General features: G+C 40.0%; 1 protein-coding gene across 1 annotated transcript in view; it reads left to right on the top strand.

Annotated features, from left to right (window-relative positions):
- The window catches only part of UBE2H (ubiquitin conjugating enzyme E2 H), a 103269-nt gene that overhangs the window by 60794 nt on the left and 18523 nt on the right, over positions 1–23952 (top strand). Inside the window, exons 4-5 of the mRNA XM_044246563.1 lie at positions 16665–16704; positions 18057–18109. Of these exons, the coding sequence (XP_044102498.1) occupies positions 16665–16704; positions 18057–18109 (93 nt within the window). The remainder of the gene's footprint in view (positions 1–16664; positions 16705–18056; positions 18110–23952) is intronic.

Below are 23952 nucleotides of genomic sequence, written 5' to 3'. Positions count from 1 at the left end.
AGTAAAATAATAAACATACCTTAAATCTCATTTTAATTGCTCAGTTGTTGGAATTAATGTTACATAGTGTTTATTCTAATTCTGTCATTAAGAATCCTCTCTAGAGCCGCCTCTGCTTTTGTTCACTACAGTTGTGGGTAGCTAGGAGTGAAATCCCCCTTTTCTGCTCTCTCTGCTCCTCATCTTTTTAGCCCCCTGAACAGCCGAAGAAAGTAGAGTAGGAGCCTCAGTGGGATTGTATAAAGAGGTACTATTTTTTCCTCCTCCATCTTCTCTCTGCCCTAATTGGCCATACTACTATAACCCATCCCCCCCACCCCCCATTAAGGCACTTAATGACAGTGTAGATCTGTTAGCATCAGATGCTATAGAGGTACAGCTGATGAAAGGCTGATACTTTTTTTTTTTTAAAGGTTTTGAGATTGTGGAATGGTAGTAACTCAGCAAACTTAAGTCAGCTTTTAAAATTTTCACTTAAAGATGAGTTTGAAATACTATAAAATACTGACCAATTTTAAGAAAGAATTAAAAAAAAATTGGAATATATTCATTCTTAGTCACACTGGACCTCATGTTCTGAATTGCCAGGGTTGGTATGTCTTGCTACTGCCATGGGCTTATCTTTGGAACTCATGCCAGGCCTCTTGGACTTTAGACACCACACACCCCACTCACCTTCCAACAAAAAGACTTTTTGTTTTGTTTGTTTGGGTTGGGTTTTTTAAGGAGGTGGACCAAAGTCATCCTCAGCTTTACGTTTTGATTCTAGGCCTCCACATTTCTAAGATAAGTAATGTGGAAAAGGTAGGATCACCGTAGACTAATTCTTAGTCAGAATGTAGTAGCTTCTCCTCCACTATCCAGCTACCCTACTGCTTTCAAGCTTTGTGCTGTAAAAGTAATACAGAGTGCCTGTAATTCCTTCTTATGCCAGGAACTCTTAGCATTCATTTTAAGAATAAATTGGTGATTTCCTTTTAAGGTCCCTTGGATGATTTTTCTAAGCTCAGGAGTGGAGAAGATACTTTATGAATGATTGAATTAGAAATTCCCCCTTGCTGCAAGGGTCTCTGAGGTGAAGGGTTATCAGATGATGAAATAGGAAGGGAGCTTGAGATAATCCCCAAATATATTTGACTTAATGCCTGTAGGGGTGGGACAGCAGTCATTCCCAGTCCATTCTAGGGTGATGGAATGGTGTTACTCAGCTTGGGTTGGGCCGGGGATGAAGAGGGGGAGCTTTTCTGTCACGTTGTGGTCGCCTGTCCCCTGATGATCCATTTTTTCTGTACAGGCACTTGAACTTTGAGTAGTATGATTTTTAAATCTTTACAAACGGAATGTATAAACCATATAAATTCAGATATATTTCATATATGTCCATTTGCTTAAAGACTAAAAATTGGCATGCTGATAGTTTTGAGCCCTAAATTCCTAGTCAGAAAGAAATCAATATTACTGTTTAACAGTGAACTATACAGAAAAGCAGTTACATATCCTGCAGAAATGTAGTTACTTCTCAAACCTTATCTTAACATATTTTTCCAGATAATTATTTCATCATAACTTTCAACATAAACATGTCTAAACTTCAGGCATTGTTTATTTATTCACCAGTGACACAGCAGATGCCCATGTACTTTTAAATTAATGATATAATATGAAATTGCTTGGGACAAATGACTAGGCTGATTTAACTTCTTTATAATTTTTCTTCTGCCTTTGTATGTGCTTTCAGAACTTAGAAATACCTACAGATGTGTACCATCTTCTCTTAGGGAAGTAGAAGTAGTTGAAATATTTGTACAAGCTGTGCTTGTTTCCTTCAAAGGAACATTGCATAAGAGAGTTATAATCAGTTGGGGGGGTGACCTATTTTCAGGTCATCAACAATACAATAACTGTTGAATTTGCTTGAAACATTTTGAAAGCTAGTGGCTCATTTAGAATAGGGAAGGTTTCTTTTTGAGTTGTATAGGTAGTTGTAGAATTATATAGAAGGGCAAGGAGATTAGATAATCCCAACCTTAGATCCTCTTTTTTTTTTTAAAGATTTTATTTATTTGTCAGAGAGAGAGAGGGAGAGAGAGCGAGCACAGGCAGACAGAATGGCAGGCAGAGGCTGAGGGAGAAGCAGGCTCCCTGCCAAGCAAGGAGCCCGATGTGGGACTCGATCCCAGGAGGCTGGGATCATGACCTGAGCCGAAGGCAGCCGCTCAACCAACTGAGCCACCCAGGCGTCCCGATAACCTTACATTCTTTTTAAATTCTGCCTCTATAGTAGTAGATGAAGCTTCCTTACTGCTTAGATCTTGGAATGTTAATATGTGTGTATATATATATGTTTGATTGCTACTTATTTTATAATCGCCCCATAGTCTTAGTAGGAATGTAAGCAGGTCCAGGTGACCAAAAATAAAGAAAAATTAAAAATGTCTCATAATTCTGTCCCTCAATAGGCATTATCATTTACATTCTGATATATTTACTTTAAAACAATTTTCTGGGCATTTTTCAGTATATATTCAATGTTATTTGACATGCTCACCTTTGGGGGTATCCTCTATATAAGTTTTGGAGAATTTTCAGTAGGTCATGATTGCCTAACTAAAAATACCCTTTAAAAACAATTCATATCACGTGCTCGCTTCGGCAGCACATATACTAAAATTGGAACGATAAAAACAATTTATATCATTATACAAGTTTGGGTTTTTTTTCCCTCAAAATGGCAATAAAGCTATCTCTTTGGGAAGAGAAGGAATATAAACAGACTTTACAGAAGGAATATAAAGAGGTTATGAAGTTTCTCAGTGCCATCATTATTTCTGACATCTTAAGCTGATCTTCTGGAATGTTATATTCTCTTGGAGTATCATTAGTGATAATGTTTATGAAGTCATCTGATGCTTTGAAGCTGGATATAAGTTTTTGAAATGGCTAAAGTTCATTTAATTTCACAGAATAAGATAAATGGAAAAACTGAGTGACATCAGTTGGGGTGTAAAATGATACACGATTCTGAAATTTCCTTAAGTTTAAGAATTATGATTTTCTTATGAACTGGCCCTAAAGGCGCTTTCAAAAGAGAAATTATAAAGCTCCTCTGACCAGTTGTAACATCATTGAGATATTTGCATGGCCTTCCAGAGAGACCGCTTTGAAATAAATCATATCTGAATCTTTAAGTTCTGATTTATTCAAAAGTTCAGACTTTGTGGCACCTGGGTGGCTTAGTGGATAAAGCCTCTGCCTTTGGCTTGGGTCAGGATCTCAGGGTCCTGGATCGAGCCTTGCATCAGGCTCTCTGTTTGGCAGGGAGCCTGCTTCCCTCTCTTGATGCCTGCCACTCTGCCTGCTTCTGCCCTCTTTCTCTCTCTCTCTGACAAATAAATACATAAAGTCTTTAAAAAAAAAAAAAAGGTTCAGATTTTTATCTTTTTCACCCAGAAAGATTCCTAGCATGCCAGTGCTGCTGGCGTCCCCAGCTACGTAGAGTTGGGAGAGTGTGCTTCATCCGGAGGCTGGTGATCAGGAAAGAGTGCTTCTGGCCCTGGTTTTCCTTGACCAAGAGAATGATACTCATCTGGACCGTTGGGTCCTTTTCTAGAAAATGAGATGCTAGAATTCAGTGAACTCTGCATGTTTGATAGTGACCAATGTATTAGCCACTCGGGATAGATGGCAGTCTTCTAATAATTAGGAAGGTCACAGAAGGCTCTCACTAGTTAGGAGAGAAGACCCACATAAATAAAATAATGCATGGGCTTTAGTGACAACATTTCATTGCTGTTTAGGAGAGGTGTGAGTTAGTACCTCAGTCAGGGAAGAGAGTGTATGGAAGGAGATAGGCTTTTACAAGAAAGACTTTGTCTCGTGTGTTGAGAATATAGTTTTAGAAAAAAGCTTCAGAGTTGTGAAGGTGCGCATAAGGACTTCAGAAATAATACTCTCTCAGAACTCCCCGTCATCCCCCATCAGTGAAGATTTTGTTTCATGCAGAGAAGCTGCTCCAGAGACTGCCGTATGCCATCCTTCCCCAGATGGCTTCCAGCAGGTGCTTGTCTATTAAGAGAATGCTTTTTCCAGAGAAAACACAGACTCGCAGTTGCTGTGGGGGTGAAAATAAAGATGAGTGATCCCATCTACGAAGAGGAGGAATGGAGCAGTTTTGAATAAAAATGGAAAAGTAACCAATAAGCATAGGATACAAAACGGTTTTATGTCTATTCCAAAGAATGCGTATTTTAAAAAGTGGGAGATACAGAACTTGTCAGATTGGCAAGTGTCATGTAGCTGACTTTGCGGTATAGGTTGATTGACAAAGATTTTATATCCTTTTAGTGATTTTTGCATAAATTATCTTACGATTCAGAGATGAGCACTAAGATTAATGTATCAGAGAGTGCAATTTGCAGTGTTGTTCTTAAAACTTGTTTTTAAAACTTTGAAGCAACCTAAGTGACCCAGTACATAATAAAGTAGTTAAATTATGGCATATATTAATGGGCAAAATGCCTTATAGTCATTCCTAATGTTTTAACCCCATCTTTAAAGGAACACATAGGGACGCCTAGGTGGGTGGCTTAGTCCATTAAGCCTCTGCCTTCAGGTCAGGTCATCATCCCAGAGTCCTGGGATCCAGTCCCACATTAGACTCCTTGCTCAGCGGGGAGCCTGCTTCTCCCTCTGCCTGCTGCTCCCCCTGCTTGTGCTCAAGCTCTCTCTCTCTGACAAATAAATGTAATCTTTTAAAAATAAATAAGTAAAGGAATACACAGAAAAATGGTAATCTTCTATAGTGTAACTTGTAAATTTTTCCATGAAATTCCAAGTATGAATGCCAAAACATTGATACAGTTATCCATGGGTGTTAAAGGGATTAAAAATAACATTTTTTGTGTAATTTCTAAATATAATAAGGTCCTTTATATTATAGAAGGATACAGTTTTAAACATATGGCAGATGTGTAACTTTTGAATGTCCCTCTCTCCATCTTTGTCTGGGTTTACACTTTTCCTGTCCTTTGTTCTGGAAGGCCATTAAGCTTATCCTTGGCCAGAATTCTCACCTGGTAGCTTGCTAAGAGCCTGCAGGCCCTCATGTTTCCCCACCAGTTTCCTTTTTCCTTTTAGTTTTAATGATGTGTGTGCGTAAGGGTACAGACTGTTCTCTTTCCTTTGTTTTTCTGCTTGCAGTTTCGTTTATTGTATCTTGGGCACTGTCTTTAAACCTTTACACGTAACTTCATTTTTTTTTTTCTTTCTTGTCCTCTTGTTCCTCTTAACACTTATTTTTATTTTTTTCATTCATACTTTTTTTTTTTAAAGATTTTATTTATTTATTTAACAGAGATCACAAGTAGGCAGAGAGACAGGAAGGGAAGGAGGCTCCCTGCTGAGCAGAGAGCCTCCTTCCCTTCCTGTCATGCGGGGCTCCATCCCAGGACCCTGAGATCATGACCTGAGCCGAAGGCAGAGGCTTTAACCCGCTGAGCCACACAGGCGCCCCTCATTTATACTTCCTAAAAATAGAAAACTATGTTGTAAGATCCAGGTAACAAGCCTGGAAACAAACTTTTGAAATACTGGCTGTGTACATCTCCACATTAGCAGTCAGGAGGACTCTCTCCCAGGAACAGGCTGCAGGCATTGTGTGTGTGGATTGAAATCTGGTGATACCAGAGCAGAGTAAGAGGAATGGTTAGTTGAGAACAGGGTTCTGGAGGGACTGCTTAATGGTTTGCTTAATGTTGATAAAATGGCCGGGGGCGGGGGGGTACCATGCTCATTCTGCAGTGGAATTTGATGCCAATGGCATATAGCAAGAGCTAGCCAAACCATATGAGTAAATGGAGACCAATTGGAAAGGTCATGGGCAGTGACAATAGCTGGAAAACGATGCTGAGCTCTCCCAGTGGCCTTTATGGTTAGGTCAGCTCTTCTCTAAATAGAACGGTTTAGATCTTCCTGTTTCAAGGAAACTAGATTAGATAACCTGTCACAGTCCCTTCTAAGTCTCCAGTCTGCCTGAGGTTCTTAATTAGAAGATGTTCTGGTAATCAGTGCACCTTATTAGTTGTATTTGTGCTAGCAGTTAAGGAAAGTGATTGAACCTTTTTCATTGTCAGAACAGCAGACGCTTCTAGCATTCTAAGTTTTTGTTTCACTGTGGCCAGAAATTACCTCACAGTATTTTTGGAATAGAATTTTATGGTATGACCAAACTATAGAGTTTAGAATGTTTACCATTTTACTTTTTGTTTTCCTAGATGGAAACATTGTACAGTTACCTCCTCAGTGTGTTGTCAGGGGTGGACCAGGATTTGGAGTGGGATATGTAGTTTCTGATAGGGTTTGGGCTTAGTCATTTAGCAGAGGCTTATTTGGACCATTATATTTCCACAAGTAGAATGAGTTCTTAGACTGAGGAAGCAAAATTCCATTCAGATCACCTCTATATTCCTCTACTTTCATGACCTTGGTTTTGAATTTAGTTTCTGTCTCAGTTATATAATTGCTACTTTGTAGTGATCTGTATCTTTGGAATTCCAGTAGAGAAAAACAAGGTTCTAGTGGGAAGGTTTCGTTAAAGTTTTTTTGTTATGCTTTTTCAGTTTTTTTTAGATGATGCTTTGAGAATGTAAGCCATTGTTAAAGGCTCCCTTTTTACTGCTGTTCTGAAAGTGAAATTTTGCAGTTACTTGTTTGTTTTAGAGTATATCTGGCAGCTGAAGCAGAACCTACTTTCTCAGAATATGGATACACTTTTCTCTATTCTAATCAGCTCCACAAATTTATTAGCTACCAGCTGTATACAGGGGATTACTCTAGGTGCTGGAGATACAGAGGTGAACAAATTGTTCTCTTGACCCTTAGATTCTTTGAGGGGAAAAAAGATAAAGCAAAAATTTAAAATGTCTGATAGCTTTATAGAGAATTGATGTGATAAAATTGACATAATAGCTACCTTAGATTAGGTGTTGAGTAAGGGCTTCTCTGACAAAGTAAATTTAAGCTTGAGGTTTAAATGAAAAGGGAAAAATAAGCCAGCCCTGATCCTCCAATTCCAGGGAGGAGAGCATTCCAAGCAGAAGAAATTGTGAGGGAAAAGGCCCTGAGGCAGATGGGAGCTTAGCATGCACAAGAAAGGTGGAAGGATGGGTGAAGAGTGGAGTAGAAGAGAGGGTCCAAGTGGCAAGTAGGGAGAGGTTCTGTACGGCTTTGTGGGCCAGGTGAAAGGCTTGAGTTTTATTTTTAATGCAGTGGAAAAATCATCGAAAGGTTCTAAGCAGGTGTTAATGATCACTCTCTTAATGTGGGAGAAGAGTAGAAATACTGGTGGTTTGGATCAGGGTGCCAACATGGAGAAACTCTGATGTCTATAATACATTGTCCTGAAGAAGTTTGGCTGTATGAAGGAAAACACACAAATGGGGGGAGATAAAAGGAAGGTTTGTGTTTTACTACTGAAATGGGAGATTCTGCAGGATGCCCGTGTGCTTACTCTAGGGAGTTGTCCAGAAAAGGAGGGAAGTCTTGGTGTTGCTGGGGATCAGGAGGGGGCTTGAAGTTACAGTGCCTCTGAGATGTTAGAAGGGATAAGATCAGAATACAAATGGAGGACTTGTGTTTTGGAAGACCTTAAACATTTGAGTGAACAGTTGAGGCAGGAAAAATGAGCATGTGTGCTGGGAGGATTTTGATGGGAAAAATTAAGAATCCTGCCCATTGGCCCACGATTTCTCAAAGAAAACGGGCAGGGCTTTTAAGTCAGAGTGAAAATGGAGGAGCAAAGGGAACAGAAGATTTGCAGAATAACAGTAAAATGCCTGATTTATTGGAGAACGGGGAACAGGCCATTAGTGAAAGGAGAAAGGAAGATTACTGGTGATGTTGAACCCACAGAAGGTTACTGAGCATACTTTCAAAAGTGGGTGCAGATGCTGTGTGTCTCCTCCCTGCCAGCCCAGTAGATACAAACTCCATGAAGGCAGGCCCTGGTTCTGTTGTACTAACATTCTTTCTTCCCTCCTCGGGGTTTGAGACACTGCCTGCTTTATATTGAGGTGAGGGCATGAACACGTGAATGAATGAGTGTTTAATGGCACCTTCAAGTCCAAATACAGCGAATGTGAATGGTGGGTTTCCTTGTTATAGATGGGTGTTTTGGAGGGGCGAGGGCATAGGATTTGCAGAGGGTTGTTACAAGCAATCATGGTGATGGCTCTTAAATCTTAAACTGAAAAAATAATGAATACTGTTTTTCTGAAAATAAATAAATTGGGAAAAAAAAAATCTTAAACTGAGCAAGGCTGGTAGGCGGGAAGAAAAGGGAGAGTCAGTGGATTCGCATTCATGGGAGACTGTGGTGGCCAGAGGTGACTGTGATCTTGGAGGTGAAGCTGTCGGTAAGATGACAAAATTTGGGTATGTTCTGGCAGTGTGAATGAGATGTGATAGAGGAAGGGGACACTGAGGGGAAGCTTCAGGGACCGAGACGACAGGGGGTGAGGAGTGTGGTCTGTATGGGTGATAGCTAATGTCTCTATAAATGATGAGAGATAGAGACAGACAGACAGACAGATTTGGGGGCCAGATGCTGAAGTTCTAAGTGGTAGAAGAACCTAGTGGTCAGATTGGCCCTATTAATGGAAAAACCCCTGTTAACAGTCTGTAATATCTAAATTCATTCACCTTCATTCTGCTCTTACCAGAATAAAAATAGTAGTGAGCTTTTCCTCCCCCAACCCTGCCCCAGGAGGGCCTTGCCTCTGTACAAGCTTGCTTCTATCAGATTTGTCCATTTCCTTCTTGAAGCTGGCTTATATCAGTTTTAATTCTGCCTTTGGCGATTCGTTATTATATAATCTTCCCATTTGCTATATAAAAATTCTGCCTAACTTGCTCTTTAGATTAGTTCCTACTTAATTATAGTAGGTGACCTCTAGCTTTTGAGCTGGTTATTAATTTTGACATCTTTTTGGCATTAACTCCGTTCCTCCTTTTTTGGATTGTTACCATAATGAAAACATGTATCCTCCTTGGCTTCCTCTATCTTTAGTTAAACTGTGATTCTTCTAAAAACAAATAAGAGTAATGTCTTAGTTCCCTTTGAAAAACTTGTTCACTGTAATTTAAGATTTGTTTCATATTTCTGGTGTTGTGAAAACCTTATTGCTAGAAGGAATGTCACATATATCACCCAGTTGCCTCATTTTAGGGATAGTAAAAATGAGGCTCAGGAAGGTAGAGATAAATCACTACTAACTAGTTGCAGAATCTGACTTCTGGTTTCCAATCCAGTATTTCACCCCATCCCAAATGAGCAATTACAATGGTCTTTTTAGTAGTAGATGTTAGAGTAACTATATTTGCTATTTCCTGCATGATGGGGTTATGGGAAACCCAAAATCCAGTAATCAACACAGCCTCTAATGCTCTGGACAGTTGCTAAAGGATTCAGAGACGAGGAGGTAGGCGCAGATATTTTCATTCTTAGGACAAGGAAAGTGAAATGAAGTTACTTGCCCGAGCTCATGAAGCTGATAGTAACCTTGAGTGCTTACTGTGGGCTGGTTGCTGGTCAGGTGCTATAGATTCGTTGACTCTTCATAACAGCCCTATGATGTGTAGATACCAATATTTAACCTAGCTTTATGAAGAAAGAAAGGCAAAGGGATTTAGTAACTCTTGGCCGAGGTTCACAGAGTACAACCCAAGCAGCCTGACTGGAGCCTCATCTTTTAACCATGACTTTGTTTACTCAGAGTGGCCGTGTGTGTTCTCTACTGCTCTGACCATGAGAATGAATACTGCCTGATTTCAGACACTGTGGTTATAAGAATGATCAGGAGAGTGAAAGATAAATTGTGGAGAAAGGAAAGAGATTATAATCTTCCAAGGATGAAACTACAGGAGAGTAGATTTAAGGCTACAGGTCTTAATCTGCTAGGTTAGTAGCAGGGTTTGGCTGTGGAAGGATAACACTTCACCTTTTCTTAGTTATAAATGAACTTTTCTTATCCGTCCAGCCCATTCCTCAGATTCCATATTGTCAGAGAGAAAGGAAGAAACAGAAAAGAGGACCCCTTGTTGAGTTTAGATCTCCTGAACACACACAGGATCAGTCAGAAGTTCCCATGACACAGGGCATTGACAGTGAGCTCCTTGCTTGGTTCCTCACCTAAGAAGAGACCGGCCCAGGTCCATCTCTCCTGAGTCGGAAAGGCTCAGCTCTCTGAAGAGACTTCTGCCCGAGTGCAGGCTGCCACGGGCTGGGCCTGGCTGTCTGAGGTAAGATGAAACTCTCCCTGAGGGTATGCTCATGCGCAAAGCTGGCAGGATGGCTGTCGCTGCCGAAGCTGGCGGCATCCCCACCCGCTGGAACATCCCAACCCTGGTCACCTCCTGCATGCTGGGAACGGAGACTCGAACTATTACCCTTAAAAAAGGTGTAGTCTGAGACACTGCTGTACGGATGATAAGATGCAATCTTTAATAAATATATTTTGAACAGTTATATATACTTTAAAAAATAGAATTAATCAGTTTGCTTTTGAATTGTCTACTTTATGTGGGCATCTATCATGAAGATGGGATATCAGAATAATTGAATATATTCACTTACTGTTTTCTCACAGGAATTCATAAACTTAAAATTAAATTGCATCAGCCACAATTGCCTCAACCATCTGCAGTACAAGCGCATTTTACCCCGGGATAGAGCTACCATTTTTGCCCTTGGTGCTGCCGTTTGCCTACTTACCTTAGGGTGGATTTACCTTGTTTCATGAGTCACTTGTTTGACTTCTCATTTCACAAGATTATTCTGAAGGAAATTTCTGTATTGATAATGGCCCTAGGTATTTCATTGTCCACAAATTTGATCATTAAAAATATCCTCACAAGTAAGAGGTGATGAATTTTTCCCACTTTTATTTACATATTGACCCCAGTATCAGAAGTTACTCAAAAGTGTGTTCAACTCTGTACAGATCCCCTCCTGGGATTAGACAACAGAAACAGGCTAAAATAAAAACCAGTTTTCAGCATGACTCGATGTTGATGTCATTTACTTTCTCTGCCTATTAGCCTGTGGGTCAAAAGATTCGTTATTCCAGAACAGTTGAGATTGGAGTATAACAAGCAAAAGCATGGCATATTTTTCTGTTTTAATAGTCTATTCTTTTACTTTTTAAGATACGTAGTTTTTTGGTTTTTTTTTTTTTTTAACCTCAACTAAGCATGATTTGGATTCCTCCTCCAGAGTTCTAAATGACCTGATTCCCTTCTGCTGAAAGACCGAGGATGAGGTGGTGAGCTGTTTCGCTAAACCTTTATTCCTAACATCATCCCTTTTACAAGTGCCTGAAGTCATGCCAGAGAATAATTGTCTAAAAGATTTGAAGGCGTTCTGAATTGTATCTGGTCAAATCACCGAAATATATATATGATTAGAAAATGTCTGGTGAATAAAATCCTAAATCATGTAGATTAAAAATGACTTGCTACTTCCACTTACCGTGCTTTCATAAAAGCAGTTTTCAAAATATGTTTTCTTAAAATATCTTCAAAATAGTTCCTGGTTGAATGGAAACAAGTGTTGGGAAAATTCTCTTACTGCAGACGTATTCCTGAGTGTGGTGATAGCATTGCCAAAAGGAAGGAAAACGTGCCAGGGCAAACACGCTCAGTCCTGAGAATGTTCCTTCTCTGAATTCTGAATTCCTAGCCTGTCTTTCTCTGTCTCCTCCCCTTCTCCTCCAGAAGTGCCATTGTTGCCATTGTTATCTAGAATGTGAGTGGCTTTGCCAGAAACGCTCTCCACAGCTTGTCTGAGAGCAAAGGTAAAGGAGATACACTCCTTTCTGTTGATTTGCTTTAGGTGTTTTTCTAACAGTTGAAAAAGCCTGGTATAGGAAGAGATCATTGTGGTCTGGAGATTGTTTTTTGGGTAGAATCGGTCTGGCTGAATTTGTTCCTCCAAGGCAAGGTTATAAACTCTGTTTCTACCTACTTTGGAGTAGTCCATGGATTTTGTATCTCTTTGTGGTATTTTAGCATGTTATTAGCCTTGTATTACATGCTCCAGAATATTTCTGTACCTAAAAATCTGCCTTGCAGAATTCATTTCCTTTATGGACTTAACTAATGACATTTTCTCTAAACTCCTCTGTTGTCAGAGCTCTGGCCATTGTTACTAAATCCTAGATTGTTAAGAGTTGATAGTCCCTTTATTAACGGAATGAAGAGTGGAGATTTTGGAGATCATACAGTCTGGCTATTTCATGTGAAGACCTAGACCCACAGAAGTGAAGTGATCTAGCCAGGGCCTGCAGTTAATAGCAGGGTTGGGACCAGAACTCAAGTCCCTGTGAATCCTTTCCTATTTCCCATCTGAGTTTGCCCTCTGTCTCAGAGCGCAGATGATGTTTTATACTTAGCAGGGGCACTGGGGATTAGGCTCCAACCCATTTATTACTAAGAGTATGTTTATTAAGTCCTTTTTGGCACTATTATGTACTCTTGGATTCAACCAAGCCAGAATCTTGACTTAATTGAAAACAGTGTGGAAACTCTATTGATTCCAAATGTAATCTCCAGACCTTGTACCAGGAGGGAGGCACCTTAATCTTTCAGAGACTGTTTTGGTAAACATTTAAAGCTCTTTGACCCTCGCTGTTTTCTTAACACTTTTGGGGTTCCCTGAGCCATCAGATTGTTTAAGCTTCATTTTTACTGTGGGAGAGACAGCCCACTCCATTTTGCTTGAGACCTTTGTTCTGTCCCCAGCACTAAGGTGCTGTGAACTGATTGAGCTGTTTCCTTATTCACCTGTTTTGTTTTGTTTTTTTAGAGATACGACTTTTGTTAGAAGAGGGATTTATTTATCACTGTTTTAGCTAAGTCTCTGGCTTCCCACCTCAGAATGATTTAAAATCCATACCCTTAAAAGGGCCCACAAATGCTCATCACCTCTCTGACCTTGCTTCTTGGCTTCTCCTTACTCACTGCTTCAGCCTCACCAGACTCTCTCTGCTGGTCCTCAGGCACAGCAAGCAAAGTCCTGATTTGAGTTGTATAGATGCTCTTCCCCTAGATACTGAATGATTTCTCCCTTACCTCCTTCGAATTGACACCTCCTCCCTGAGGCTCTCCCTGACCATCCCATTTACAACTGCAGCCCCCACCCCAGCATTCCTGTCTGGCACCTTCTAGCAGAGTACTTCTGTTCATAAAGAGCTCTCCAGGGGCTTCTTGGATTGTAGCACTGGGGACCTCCGCTGTAGATGTTGCTTTCCTAGGTGTTACTCATGAACCATGTAGCAGAAGAAGGATTTAAGCATCAAGAACGAATTTTAAGTTTTTAATTGTGTCCTCAAACCAAAGTACTTTTCACATAATAGATGAGTCTCTTGAATTAAACCATCTAGTGGCTAAACACCAGTGTTTCCCACTCATCCGGAAGTTTCTCGACAGTTGTAATAGCAGTAGATTCCCATTTGTAACTGATCTGGAGGATCACATGCCTTATAAGCTGAAGATCTTTTTTGATTTGGGGGGGTGGGTAATGAATTTATAATACTTAAACAAGAACGTGTAAGATCTGAGATCAAATAAAATAGTTGATTTTCCTTAAAATGGTTCAGCATTAGATAACCTATGTATAATTGGGTCTGCTTTAGTATGTTTGCTACTGTTTGTAATTTTTTTTTAACTTGAAAGGGTTTTTTTTTCCCCCCCCCAACCAACTATTAAAATGACACAATGTAGAAATTTTGGAAAGTCAGGAGAGTAATACTAATGCGGGAGTCTCTCAAAGTTGACTACTGTTGACACTTGGTTGTTTCCTTTTAGCTTCTTTGACGTTGCTGTGATCCTACTTTGGGTATGGGAGTGGGGAGCGGGGTGGTGACGCGATTTGAAAACTAGAATGGAGACAGTATTCCCACCATGAAGTTAACCACTGTTAACAGTTGTATATGTTTGCTTCTAGTGTCCCACCTATGTGCACACTTAAAAAAAAAAAAAAAGAGCAAATAATATACAAGCCCATTACCTCTTTTTAAAAGAAATAGTGTTGTAGATAGATTCATCTTTAATCACCATTCCCATTCTGTTCCCTGTTCCCACATGATCTTGACCCTGCGCCCTACTGAAATAGTTAATTACTTCGGTAAGTTCGTTTTATGTTGGTCCAGTACAGTTTTCTGTACTTTTGTTATCATAGAGATAGGTAGCATTGCCTTGTGCTAGTGTATCTAAATGGTATCATCCTACAATACTATTCTGCAGCTTTTTTTTTCCTCCCCTCAGCTATGGGTCTATCCAAATTGATACTTAGCTAGTTCATTACCAATGAACTTAGCTAGTTCATTACCATAGGACTCCCAGCATATGGATGTACTACAGTCTCTCCAGTCCCTTTGATAGGATTGCATTTGGTTCTTGGCATTTAAAATAATGCTGGGACAAATACCCTCATGGTTCTTCATGGATACGTTTATTAGTGTTTTTCCAAGCTCATATAGAATTATTATCCTCTTAACATTAAGACATGAACATTTATATTGGCTTAGTTTAATCTCTTCAATAAACACGTACTTAAATCTAGACTTGGAAGCAACTTATTTCCTTAATGAAAAATTAATATGAAATAGTAATTGGATACAAGTCATTTCTTTTTACATTGGAGTAACCTAAACATTGCATGGGCTCTCGAGAGAATTAGAGAAAACAAGCTATTTCAACATGAAAGAGTAAAAAACAAAATTTTTTTTTTTAAAGATTTTATTTATTGATTTGACAGAGATCACAAGTAGGCAGAGAGGGAGGCAGAGAGAGAGAGGAGGAAGCAGGTTCCCCGCTGAGCAGAGAACCCGATGTGGGACTCAATCCCAGGACCCTGAGATCCTGACCTGAGCCGAAGGCAGCGGCTTAACCCACTGAGCCACCCAGGTGCCCTAAAAAACAAAATTTAGAAGCATAGTTAGTATTGGAGTGACTAGAGCAAGCAAAGACTGAAATACATAACCAGGATTTTGTGTATCTGTTTCCTGAGTCTAGAGAAGTTCTTTTCCGAGATGACCTTTGTTGAAACTCATCCTTGAGGACCCTCCTCCAATGCCCCTTCTCAGTACTTCCTGGTACCTTCCTCTTTCCCTCTCATGCCCTCAACTCTTGTCAGTTCTTTGTGCGCTCTGCCCTTACTGACTTGTGTCCCATCCCGCCCCTGTGGTGACCTCCTGGGGAAAGTATGCTGCCTAACTACCTTTATGCCCTGAACCAGCACATGCCAGACAAACAGGTGTTAACCAAGTATATTTTGAATGAAAGAAAAAAAACGGGAGGTGGGGGCGGGAGGATGGGGTGAAAGAGGGTGGGATTGGGAGGGACATAGTGACTCACTGTAGTAGGGAACTTCAATTTATTGAAAGTGTGAAATGGCATAAAGAAGTCGCGAGATGAGGATGATAAAATGACGGCTTTGACAGTGGACCTCTTCTTTAGCATATTGTCATTTGCATATATATAAACTGATTAAATCACTGATTTTTTTTTTAAGTAATTTTTTTTCCCCAAAGATTTTATTTTTTTATTTATTAGAGGTCACAAGTAGGCAGAGAGAGAAGGAAGCAGGCTCCCCACAGAGGAGAGAGCCCCATGTGGGGCTCAATCCCAGGACCCTGGGATCATGACCTGAGCGGAAGGCAGAGGCTTTAACTCACTGAGCCACCCAGGCGCCCCCAAATCACTGATTCTTAATTAGAGAAAAAATAAGTTTCTCCTTGGAACTTAAATGTCAATATATTTGTTAAAGTCTAGTAGATAGTAGAGCATATGACCCTTGATCTCAGGGTTGTGAGTTTGAGGACTGCATTGGGTGTGGAGATTACTTAAAAATAAAATCTTTTTAAAAAATTATAAATACATAATTTGTTAAATTCTCTCCTTATTTTTCTAGAATAAATCAAAAAACTTGAATCCCTGACAGATACAGCCATCTGACAGATTTTTTTAAACTCCTTGCCTCATTTCTTGGTTGCCCCAATTTTAATCAAAAAACTGGGTTTCCTGGAATGAGTAGACTAAAGTTAAAGGAAATATTTTGGTCACCATTCTTATGAAATCCTTCATGGTTTGGAAGCGGTGCTTCTTTAGTGTTTCAGCAGCTTCATTCATGTTCCGCACACAGTGTAGCCCCAGCAGTATACCAGTAACTGAGCCGCAGAAGGAGAAGTTTAAATGCAGAACCTCTAAATTTAGAGATTGAACAATAAAACCTTTGGGAGGGAAGTCAGAGTAGCTTTCTTAACTTTCTGATAAAAGGGATTGGCACCAGTTAACAACCCATTTAGGACTACGCGTTTTCTTGGCAGGTACCCTTCATAGCTCAGAAAAGTCTCAATGATTATTCTGTATATAAGAAGCTGCATTGCTCTCAAAGTTTGCTCATTTTTTTAATAGAACTCTGATGTGCTTTAAGTAATTGACACTATCAGGAGAATATATGGTCTTATCAGTAACCAAGCATATAAAAGTAATCAGTATGGGTATCATCAGCTTTTTCCAATACTGAAATTGTTTCCAGTACTGAAATACTTAAAAACGAATTGTTCTCTGGACACTTTTTTGCTGCTAATTAACATCTCTTTTTACAGGATTCATGAATAAAATTTTCCATCCCAACATTGATGAAGCGTAAGTAACTGTTTAAAAATGTTTAAATCTTAGCAGCAACTGCTCTTTTTAGCGTTCATCTCTCTCTCTCCATTATTAAAAATTATCTTTTTCTCAATTATCTTTTTGGATTTTATCAGCGGAGAGGACTGTGTGGCCACTTACACTATTGGAGTCCAGGGTTCTGATACTCGAAACCACTTAGTACAGGTCCTGCTGTTGGGCTGCTTAGTTTTTCCATTGTCGTGCATGGGCCCTTCATTCCCCGTGAGACCTAGCTAGCATTTGCCCTGCTCCACGGCTCTGTTCTCTTTGTATGGACACAATTCACAGATCAGTTTTCTGTGTTTCCAGCCCCTTAGTGTTTCTGGGTTCTTGAGAGTAAAGCAAACATGAATGGCTGTAGTTTCATTTCAGTTAATGACTCTTACATACCCTTTCTTTCCTTCTAATATTTTATTAGTGATGCTTTAAAATGTGCCTCCTGTTGTGTACCTCTGATGCTGTTGGCAGTACATGATTTTTTTGTTCCACAGCTTTTCCTCGTCACAGCACTAAATTCTGCTGTTACACACATAACACAGGAGGTATTCTGAGCTCTGAGCGGGTCATGCACACACATCATGCCCCGTTGTCCACACATATTCTGTGTCCATCACCAGGGCATGATCCACAAGGATGCTTTGTTAGTCACCATGGCACAGTCAGATGCAGGAATTGAATACAGCCCCGTACTACTAAATCTACTGCCACATTCAGCCCCACTTATTTTTTTGGCAGTACACGCCCCCGCCCCCTAGTCAGTGAAGGATCATCAGCCCAGGACCATGTATTGCATTTACTTGTCATGTTTCTTTAAACTACTTAATCTGGAATAGTTCCTCAGCTTTTTTAAAGTTGACGTTTTAAAAGAATATAGATCAGTTATTTTAAAGACTGCCCCCCAGTTTGGGGTTGTGTGGGGTTTCCTCCTCATTAGAGCCAGCGGATGCACGTTAGGCCTGAAGTGCCACGTCCTAGGCAGGCGCACAGGGTTGTCTGCCTCACCCTCTGCCGGGTCCTCCCTGCGAATCCTCAGCACCTGCTTAAGGTGTTGTCTGGTTTCTCCATTGTGCAGTTGCGGGTTTTCCCTTTCAGTCTGTAAGGAAACACTTAAGATTTCGTATATATTCTGCTTCTCATCGTACTTTCCCTAATTGGGATTCTTTCTTTTTCTTTTCTTTTTTCTTTCTTTCTTTCTTTCTTTCTTTTTTCTTTTTTTTTTTTTATGATCTATTAAAGGTACTTTTCTTGATAAGTAAAATTAGTTGCCAGATACATGTGACTAGCTTTCTGATTTTTTAAAAAAATGCCATTCTTTCCATCTGTTTCAGGTCAGGAACTGTGTGTCTAGATGTAATTAATCAAACTTGGACAGCTCTCTATGGTGAGTTTGGCCATGGAATATTTTTTAGAGATGTTGAGACACTGCCTAAAAAATGTTGTTTGGCTTTTCTTCTCTGGTTTAAGATGTTTTGTTGGGAATGGGAAGGGATGATGAAGGCCTGGATGGGAAAGTTTTATGAGTGAAAAAAAATTTTCTCTGAAGTACGAACTTCGATTTAGCAGTGGAAGTTTAAAATAATCTTGTGGGATTCTGCACTTAAGGTGTAGTGATGTACGAATGCAGACTACAAATACACACATGTAAACATTGTGTGTGTGTTTGTGTGTGTGTGTGTTCAGAAGCATACTGTCTACCTGTTCACTTGTAATACCTTTGAATTTTGGAAAAACTCCTAGGAATATCCCTGTGAAGTGAGATGGTGTATTAAGAAGTTTGGGAGTCTTCTGTTTTGAAGCTCAAAATCTCATTATGAAACAAAGAATAATTTAACCTTGCCTCAGTGCTGAAATCAACATCTCTTCTTACAATGAATCATGATACATGGCGATATAATGCTAAGTATCACAGAGATACAAGGAGTATCATGCCTTCTCTCCCTGAGTTTGTAACTTGGAGAGTTAAGAATGTTTTGAAATATCCTTAATTAGGAGTACAACAAACGGATCTGTATACCACCACATGTCCAAGTTCTCAGGTGTCACAGACTCTTCGCTGTCACGCCCCTCCCCATGAGGCTTCCCCCTGATGCTCCAGCAGCAGGCAATCTCTGCACATTCCTGCATTTTAAATCCCTTTTTTTGTGGCCCACTTTTGCTTTGTACCTGTGTGTGGTGTTCATGCCTTTTTGTGCCACTAGATGATTTCCTGCCACAGGGGTCACTAGGGTGCATGTGTGATTGGTCTATATGTCCCAGCACTTCCTTATACAGCACCTTGTACCCATGTGTGGTGAAAGAATGGGAGGTGCAGGGGCGCCTGGGTGGCTCAGTGGGTTGGGCCACTGCCTTTGGCTCAGGTCATGATCTTAGGGTCCTGGGATCGAGTCCCGCATCGGGCTCTCTGCTCAGCGGGGAGCCTACTTCTCTCTCTCTCTCTGCCTGCCTCTCTGTCTACTTGTGATCTCTCTCTGTCAAATAAATAAATAAAATCTTTAAAAAAAAAAAAAAAAAAAGAATGGGAGGTGCACATAATGAACAGCTGTCCAGAGGTCCAAGGAGATCACTGTAGGCGGGGCTTAACCAGAGGTGACCTTTCTTACCGAACAGTGGGAAGACATCTTAACTCCAGCCGTAATCTGCAAGCTACCTTGCCAGACATGCCTGTAACTAGGTGCATCAGACTCATGGCAGAAGGCTGGTCACCGGCAGCACACAGTTAATCCTTTTTTTTTTTTTTTCCCTTTGTTTTGCTTTTTTCTCCTGTTCTCCCATTCAAAAATTATTCCCTCTGCTTGGAGTTGTCGTCCCTAGTATTTGTATGGCTGGGCTCCTTCTTTTCTCCCCTCAGACATCTCTCAGAGAAGCTTCCTTTCCTAGATACCGCATGTGAAACAGCATTTCTCCATAGCATAGCACTCTCTTTTAAAAATCTGTCTTTAAAACCAGCATTTATTGTTTGTCTTGTCTTACTAGATTGTAAGCTCCACAAGAGCAGGGACTGTGTGTGTGTGTGTGTGTGTATGTGTACACACTGGTATACAAGTGCCCAAACAGTGCATGGTGTACATAAGGTTTCAGATATTTGTTGAGCTAGTGACTGGATTAATCATGCCTCATATTGTTAAACATGAGAATTTTAGGGATACGACAGCTTATAAGGAGATGAGGCAACAAGAAAGAACATATACTCTGAGGTTAGTTAAATGGGTTCCTTTTAAGTTTTTGGGTTTTTTGTTTTGTTTTGTAAAAATGTCTCATGGCAGGCTGCCTGGAATAGCTGATGTAATGATGTATTTTCTTAAACTGCATTCACATTTTAGAAATGTACATAACAATACTGTGAGCTGGTTCCAATTACAGTAAAATAAACTGGACTCAACTAATTCTTTTACTGTTGACCAGAAAAGCTTTGTGGAAGAGATTTGCTTATTCTCAAGTACTTCACATCTCAAACAGATTTTTTAAAATAACAGCTTATTGAATTAGAACTTACACACGTGAAACTCACCCATTTAAAGCATGTAATTTGATAGTTTTTAAGCAGACTCAGTTGTATACAAGCATTACCACATTTTCATCATAGATTTTCTTCACCTTAAAAAAAAAAAAAAATCCCTTAGGGGCGCCTGGGTGGCTCAGGTCTGTTGGTGAAGCAGCTCAGGTCATGATCCCGGAATCCCGGGATCAGGTCCCACATCGGGCTCCCAGCTCCATGGGGAGCCTGCTTTTCCCTCTGACCTTCTCCCCTCTTGTGCTCGCTCTCTCTCAAATAAATAAAATTTAAAAAAAAAAAAAATCCCTTAGTTGTCACACCCGAAACCCCCAACCCTAGGCAATGACTGATCTACTTTTTGTCCTTATAGATTTGCCTATTCTGGAATTTTTAATGGTGGAATATATAATACGTGGTCTCTTGTGACTGTTTTTTTTTTTTTTTTTTTTCAGTTCACGTCATGTTTTCAAGATTGATCACATTGTAGTGTGAATCAGTACTTTATACCTTGTATGACCAGATAATACTGCATTTTACAGCTATCACATTTTAATCCATTTGTCAGATGATGGACAGTTGGGTCGTTTCTACCTTCTGGCTTTTTTGAATAGTTTGTATGTGGACATAATGTTTTCATTTCTCTTGGATGTCTGTCTGCCTAGGGGCAGAATTGTTGGGTGACATGGTAACTGTCTGGTCAGCCATTTGAGGAACTGACAGACTATTTTCCAAAGTGGTTGTACCGTTTTACTTTACTTCCATTGGCTGTATGAGGTTCAGAACAACTTGAAAGCAGAAGCCCAACATGACTTAAGATTTCATCACATCTGTAGAATGTTAGGAAAGCTTTCCTTTGCTAAGCACTTAGTAACAAGGATTAAATCACATTGGTCGAAGCGAACTTCTGTTTCCCTATTACATGTGTATGAGTTACCATTCAGTGTTCCATAATACATAAACATGGACAAGACTAACATGTAGGTAAGTACAGGAACCCAAGAAGGAGTATTATTAGAGTGTAGTCAAAAACACACTCACAGGCCACCTGGGGTCACTGACTCTTGACCCCAGGGTCTTGAGATCAAGCCCTATATTACTCAGCATGGGAGAACTGCTCTGACACTTTCCTCAAACCCAAACTACTACTCAAGAAAATTATTGTTGTTCATGTAAAGTTTTAGAACAGGTAATTATAATTGATATAAAAGTACACAGAAATGGTTGGTACAGATGACCTTGAAGTTTCTTTTAGACTTCCCTGATCCTGAGTTGGAAGCTGAATTTTTACTGCGAACTGCTAAAGCCTCTGGCATTGAAAGTTAATCTATAATTGGTGAATTTATTGGAGTCATTCAGTTTCCTGCTGTGATTCTTCAGAGAATCTTAGTTCCAAGGACAAAAAAAATGAATTTAATATAAAACAACTAATAGGAGAAAGTTGGCATGTTAACACAAATACTCAACTGAAAACCAAAAGGCTTAACTTGGCAACCAAAACTTGTTTCAACACCTCTACTATATAATATGGTAAGGAGCAGGGAATTACTTGTGAAATTTCCTGCAATTAACTTTGCCCAAAGGCATGTACTCTGCAATGGATGTACATAGTTTTCAGGTAGCAGCAATTCCCAGTTGAAACTTCAGATGTATACTTATCATAACCTGCTATTAATCAGTGTCCCTGTTTGTGGCAGCTTTAAGTCTTCTAGTCCCCCAACTCATTGCTTCTATTCTCATTTTGTTTTCTTTTGCCAAGTGTCCATGTAGTTTGTTTTTCAGAAGCTTAGAATTGGTATGATTGTGGTGTAATCACCCAGTAATTTTCAATTTTATATTATTTAACCTTGCAAGAGAGCTAATTATAGTGGGTAATATGGTTAATTTTATAAAGATGCTTGTCATCATATGAAATTATTGAATAAAAAGTTAATATTGTTACTGTTGTGACCTTAAAAGGAAAGTAGCAGATGCTACCCCAAAGTTGATTTATTTTCATTTCCTGTATGATAGCATCTTTTTCTTTCTTTTTTTCGCATCCCTTCCCGCTCTTCCAGACAGCAATGATAAAAGCTCTGGAAAACTTAAAATGCAGCCAAGGGGATCTGGATGTTAGTTTAGAAACAACTGTAATTTTAAAGCTTGGTGGAAGGAAAGTTCATTAAGCCGCAGGTAGCTTTTTAAGCGTCCCTACTATTTTCCAGTTTCCCTTTTTACTTCCAAATATATTTTATCCATAGTTGGCTTTTCTACTTACACTCCTGGAAGCTCTCATACTTCCACTGCAGTACACCTTTCATTTCTCTCCCACCCTTCTGGGCCATGCATCCTTCACCCCTGTAAATTGTGTTTCTCTCCTATTTAATTTTACTCATTTTTCAACTGACTTGGTAGATGACTTATTTTGTGGATTAAGTTGTGGACAAGTAAGGTCAAAAACAATTTTCTTATAAAATTGGGCAGTTTACAGTTTTATTCTTTCTCACCTTTAGGGTTGCTAACCAATGGACTGGATACTCCTCTTACTTTGCTGGTGAGAAAAATCAACATTGGGGAAATTACTTCCCCTAGAGTCATCTGGGGAGTCAGTCACAGACAAAATGAAGTTGACTGCAACAAAGGGAATGGTTCAGGGACTTTGAGATTAAAATTAGACGAGAAATAAAAATTTCTTTCACTAGGCATTTAGAAAATTTTAAACCATAAATTTATTTAATAGTACTATACTGTGGGCCAAGTGAATTTAAGCTTTCTCATGTTGGAAATATTTACTCGATTCCTCTTTTCAGTCAGGTAGCCTGTGAATCTTTCCAAACAATTAAAACTCTAGCTGAAGGTAACTGTGTCTTCATATAGTGTTTTATGTTGCACTAGGGATTGCTAACTGTGTTCCTAGCCATTTTAGTGCAGTTACACAGACAGGAGATACATGGGTTTGTCTACATGGGTGGTTGATTGGCCAACAACTACCATCTGAGAACAGGCTGGAGAACTCAGTATTGAGCTGTGCATGTTGGAATCCTAAACATCATCCTGCCTTCGGAACAGCTGGATGTCCTTGCAGGTCTCCTAGACAGAGGCCAGATGGAGCAGATTTCTCCTCAGCACTATGGGGGAAATGTCAGCTGTAGGAAATAAAGGTAACTTGCTCAGTCTGGGATTTGATGTCCTCCACAGTACTTAGCTAGCTCCATAGTCGACCAGCTCTGTTAGTTTGCTTGGAGATACTCAGATGTGGTGTTTGGCCTAAGAGTTTAATTAGCTATACGCAGAAAAACAGGGTCGTCCTAGGTTAAACAACTACATTCATGTTCACTGGTGGTCAGCATGAGGCTCACGGAGCAGTCTGGGTTTCGTGATGGTGGTGTAGATGAGCCAGGCTGTGGCCCTGTGGTAGAGCCACAGTGCTGCTCTACCTTCTTGCGGGCCGTAGTTCGAGGGCTCAGGTGTGAGGGTGTGCATTCGTTTTCTTTCCATTTGCTTTTTTTTTTTTTTAAGATTTTTTATTTATTTATTAGGCAGGCAGAGAGAGAGGAGGAAGCAGGCTCCCTGCTGAACAGAGAGCCCGATCCCAGGACCCTGAGATCATGACCTGAGCCAAAGGCGGAGGCTTTAACCCACTGAGCCACCCAGGCGCCCCTTTCCATTTGCCTTTGATCACTGTGTACAGGTGAAGTCTTTGCCATGTGTGGCCACTTACCTTGTAGTTGCATTAAGTATCTTTTTCGATGTTA

The sequence above is a fragment of the Neovison vison genome, chromosome 4 (assembly GCF_020171115.1).
Source record: "Neovison vison isolate M4711 chromosome 4, ASM_NN_V1, whole genome shotgun sequence".
Lineage (NCBI taxonomy): Eukaryota > Metazoa > Chordata > Mammalia > Carnivora > Mustelidae > Neogale > Neogale vison.
The sequence above is the reverse complement of the archived record's forward strand: the minus strand, read 5'-3'. Positions and strand labels throughout refer to the sequence as shown.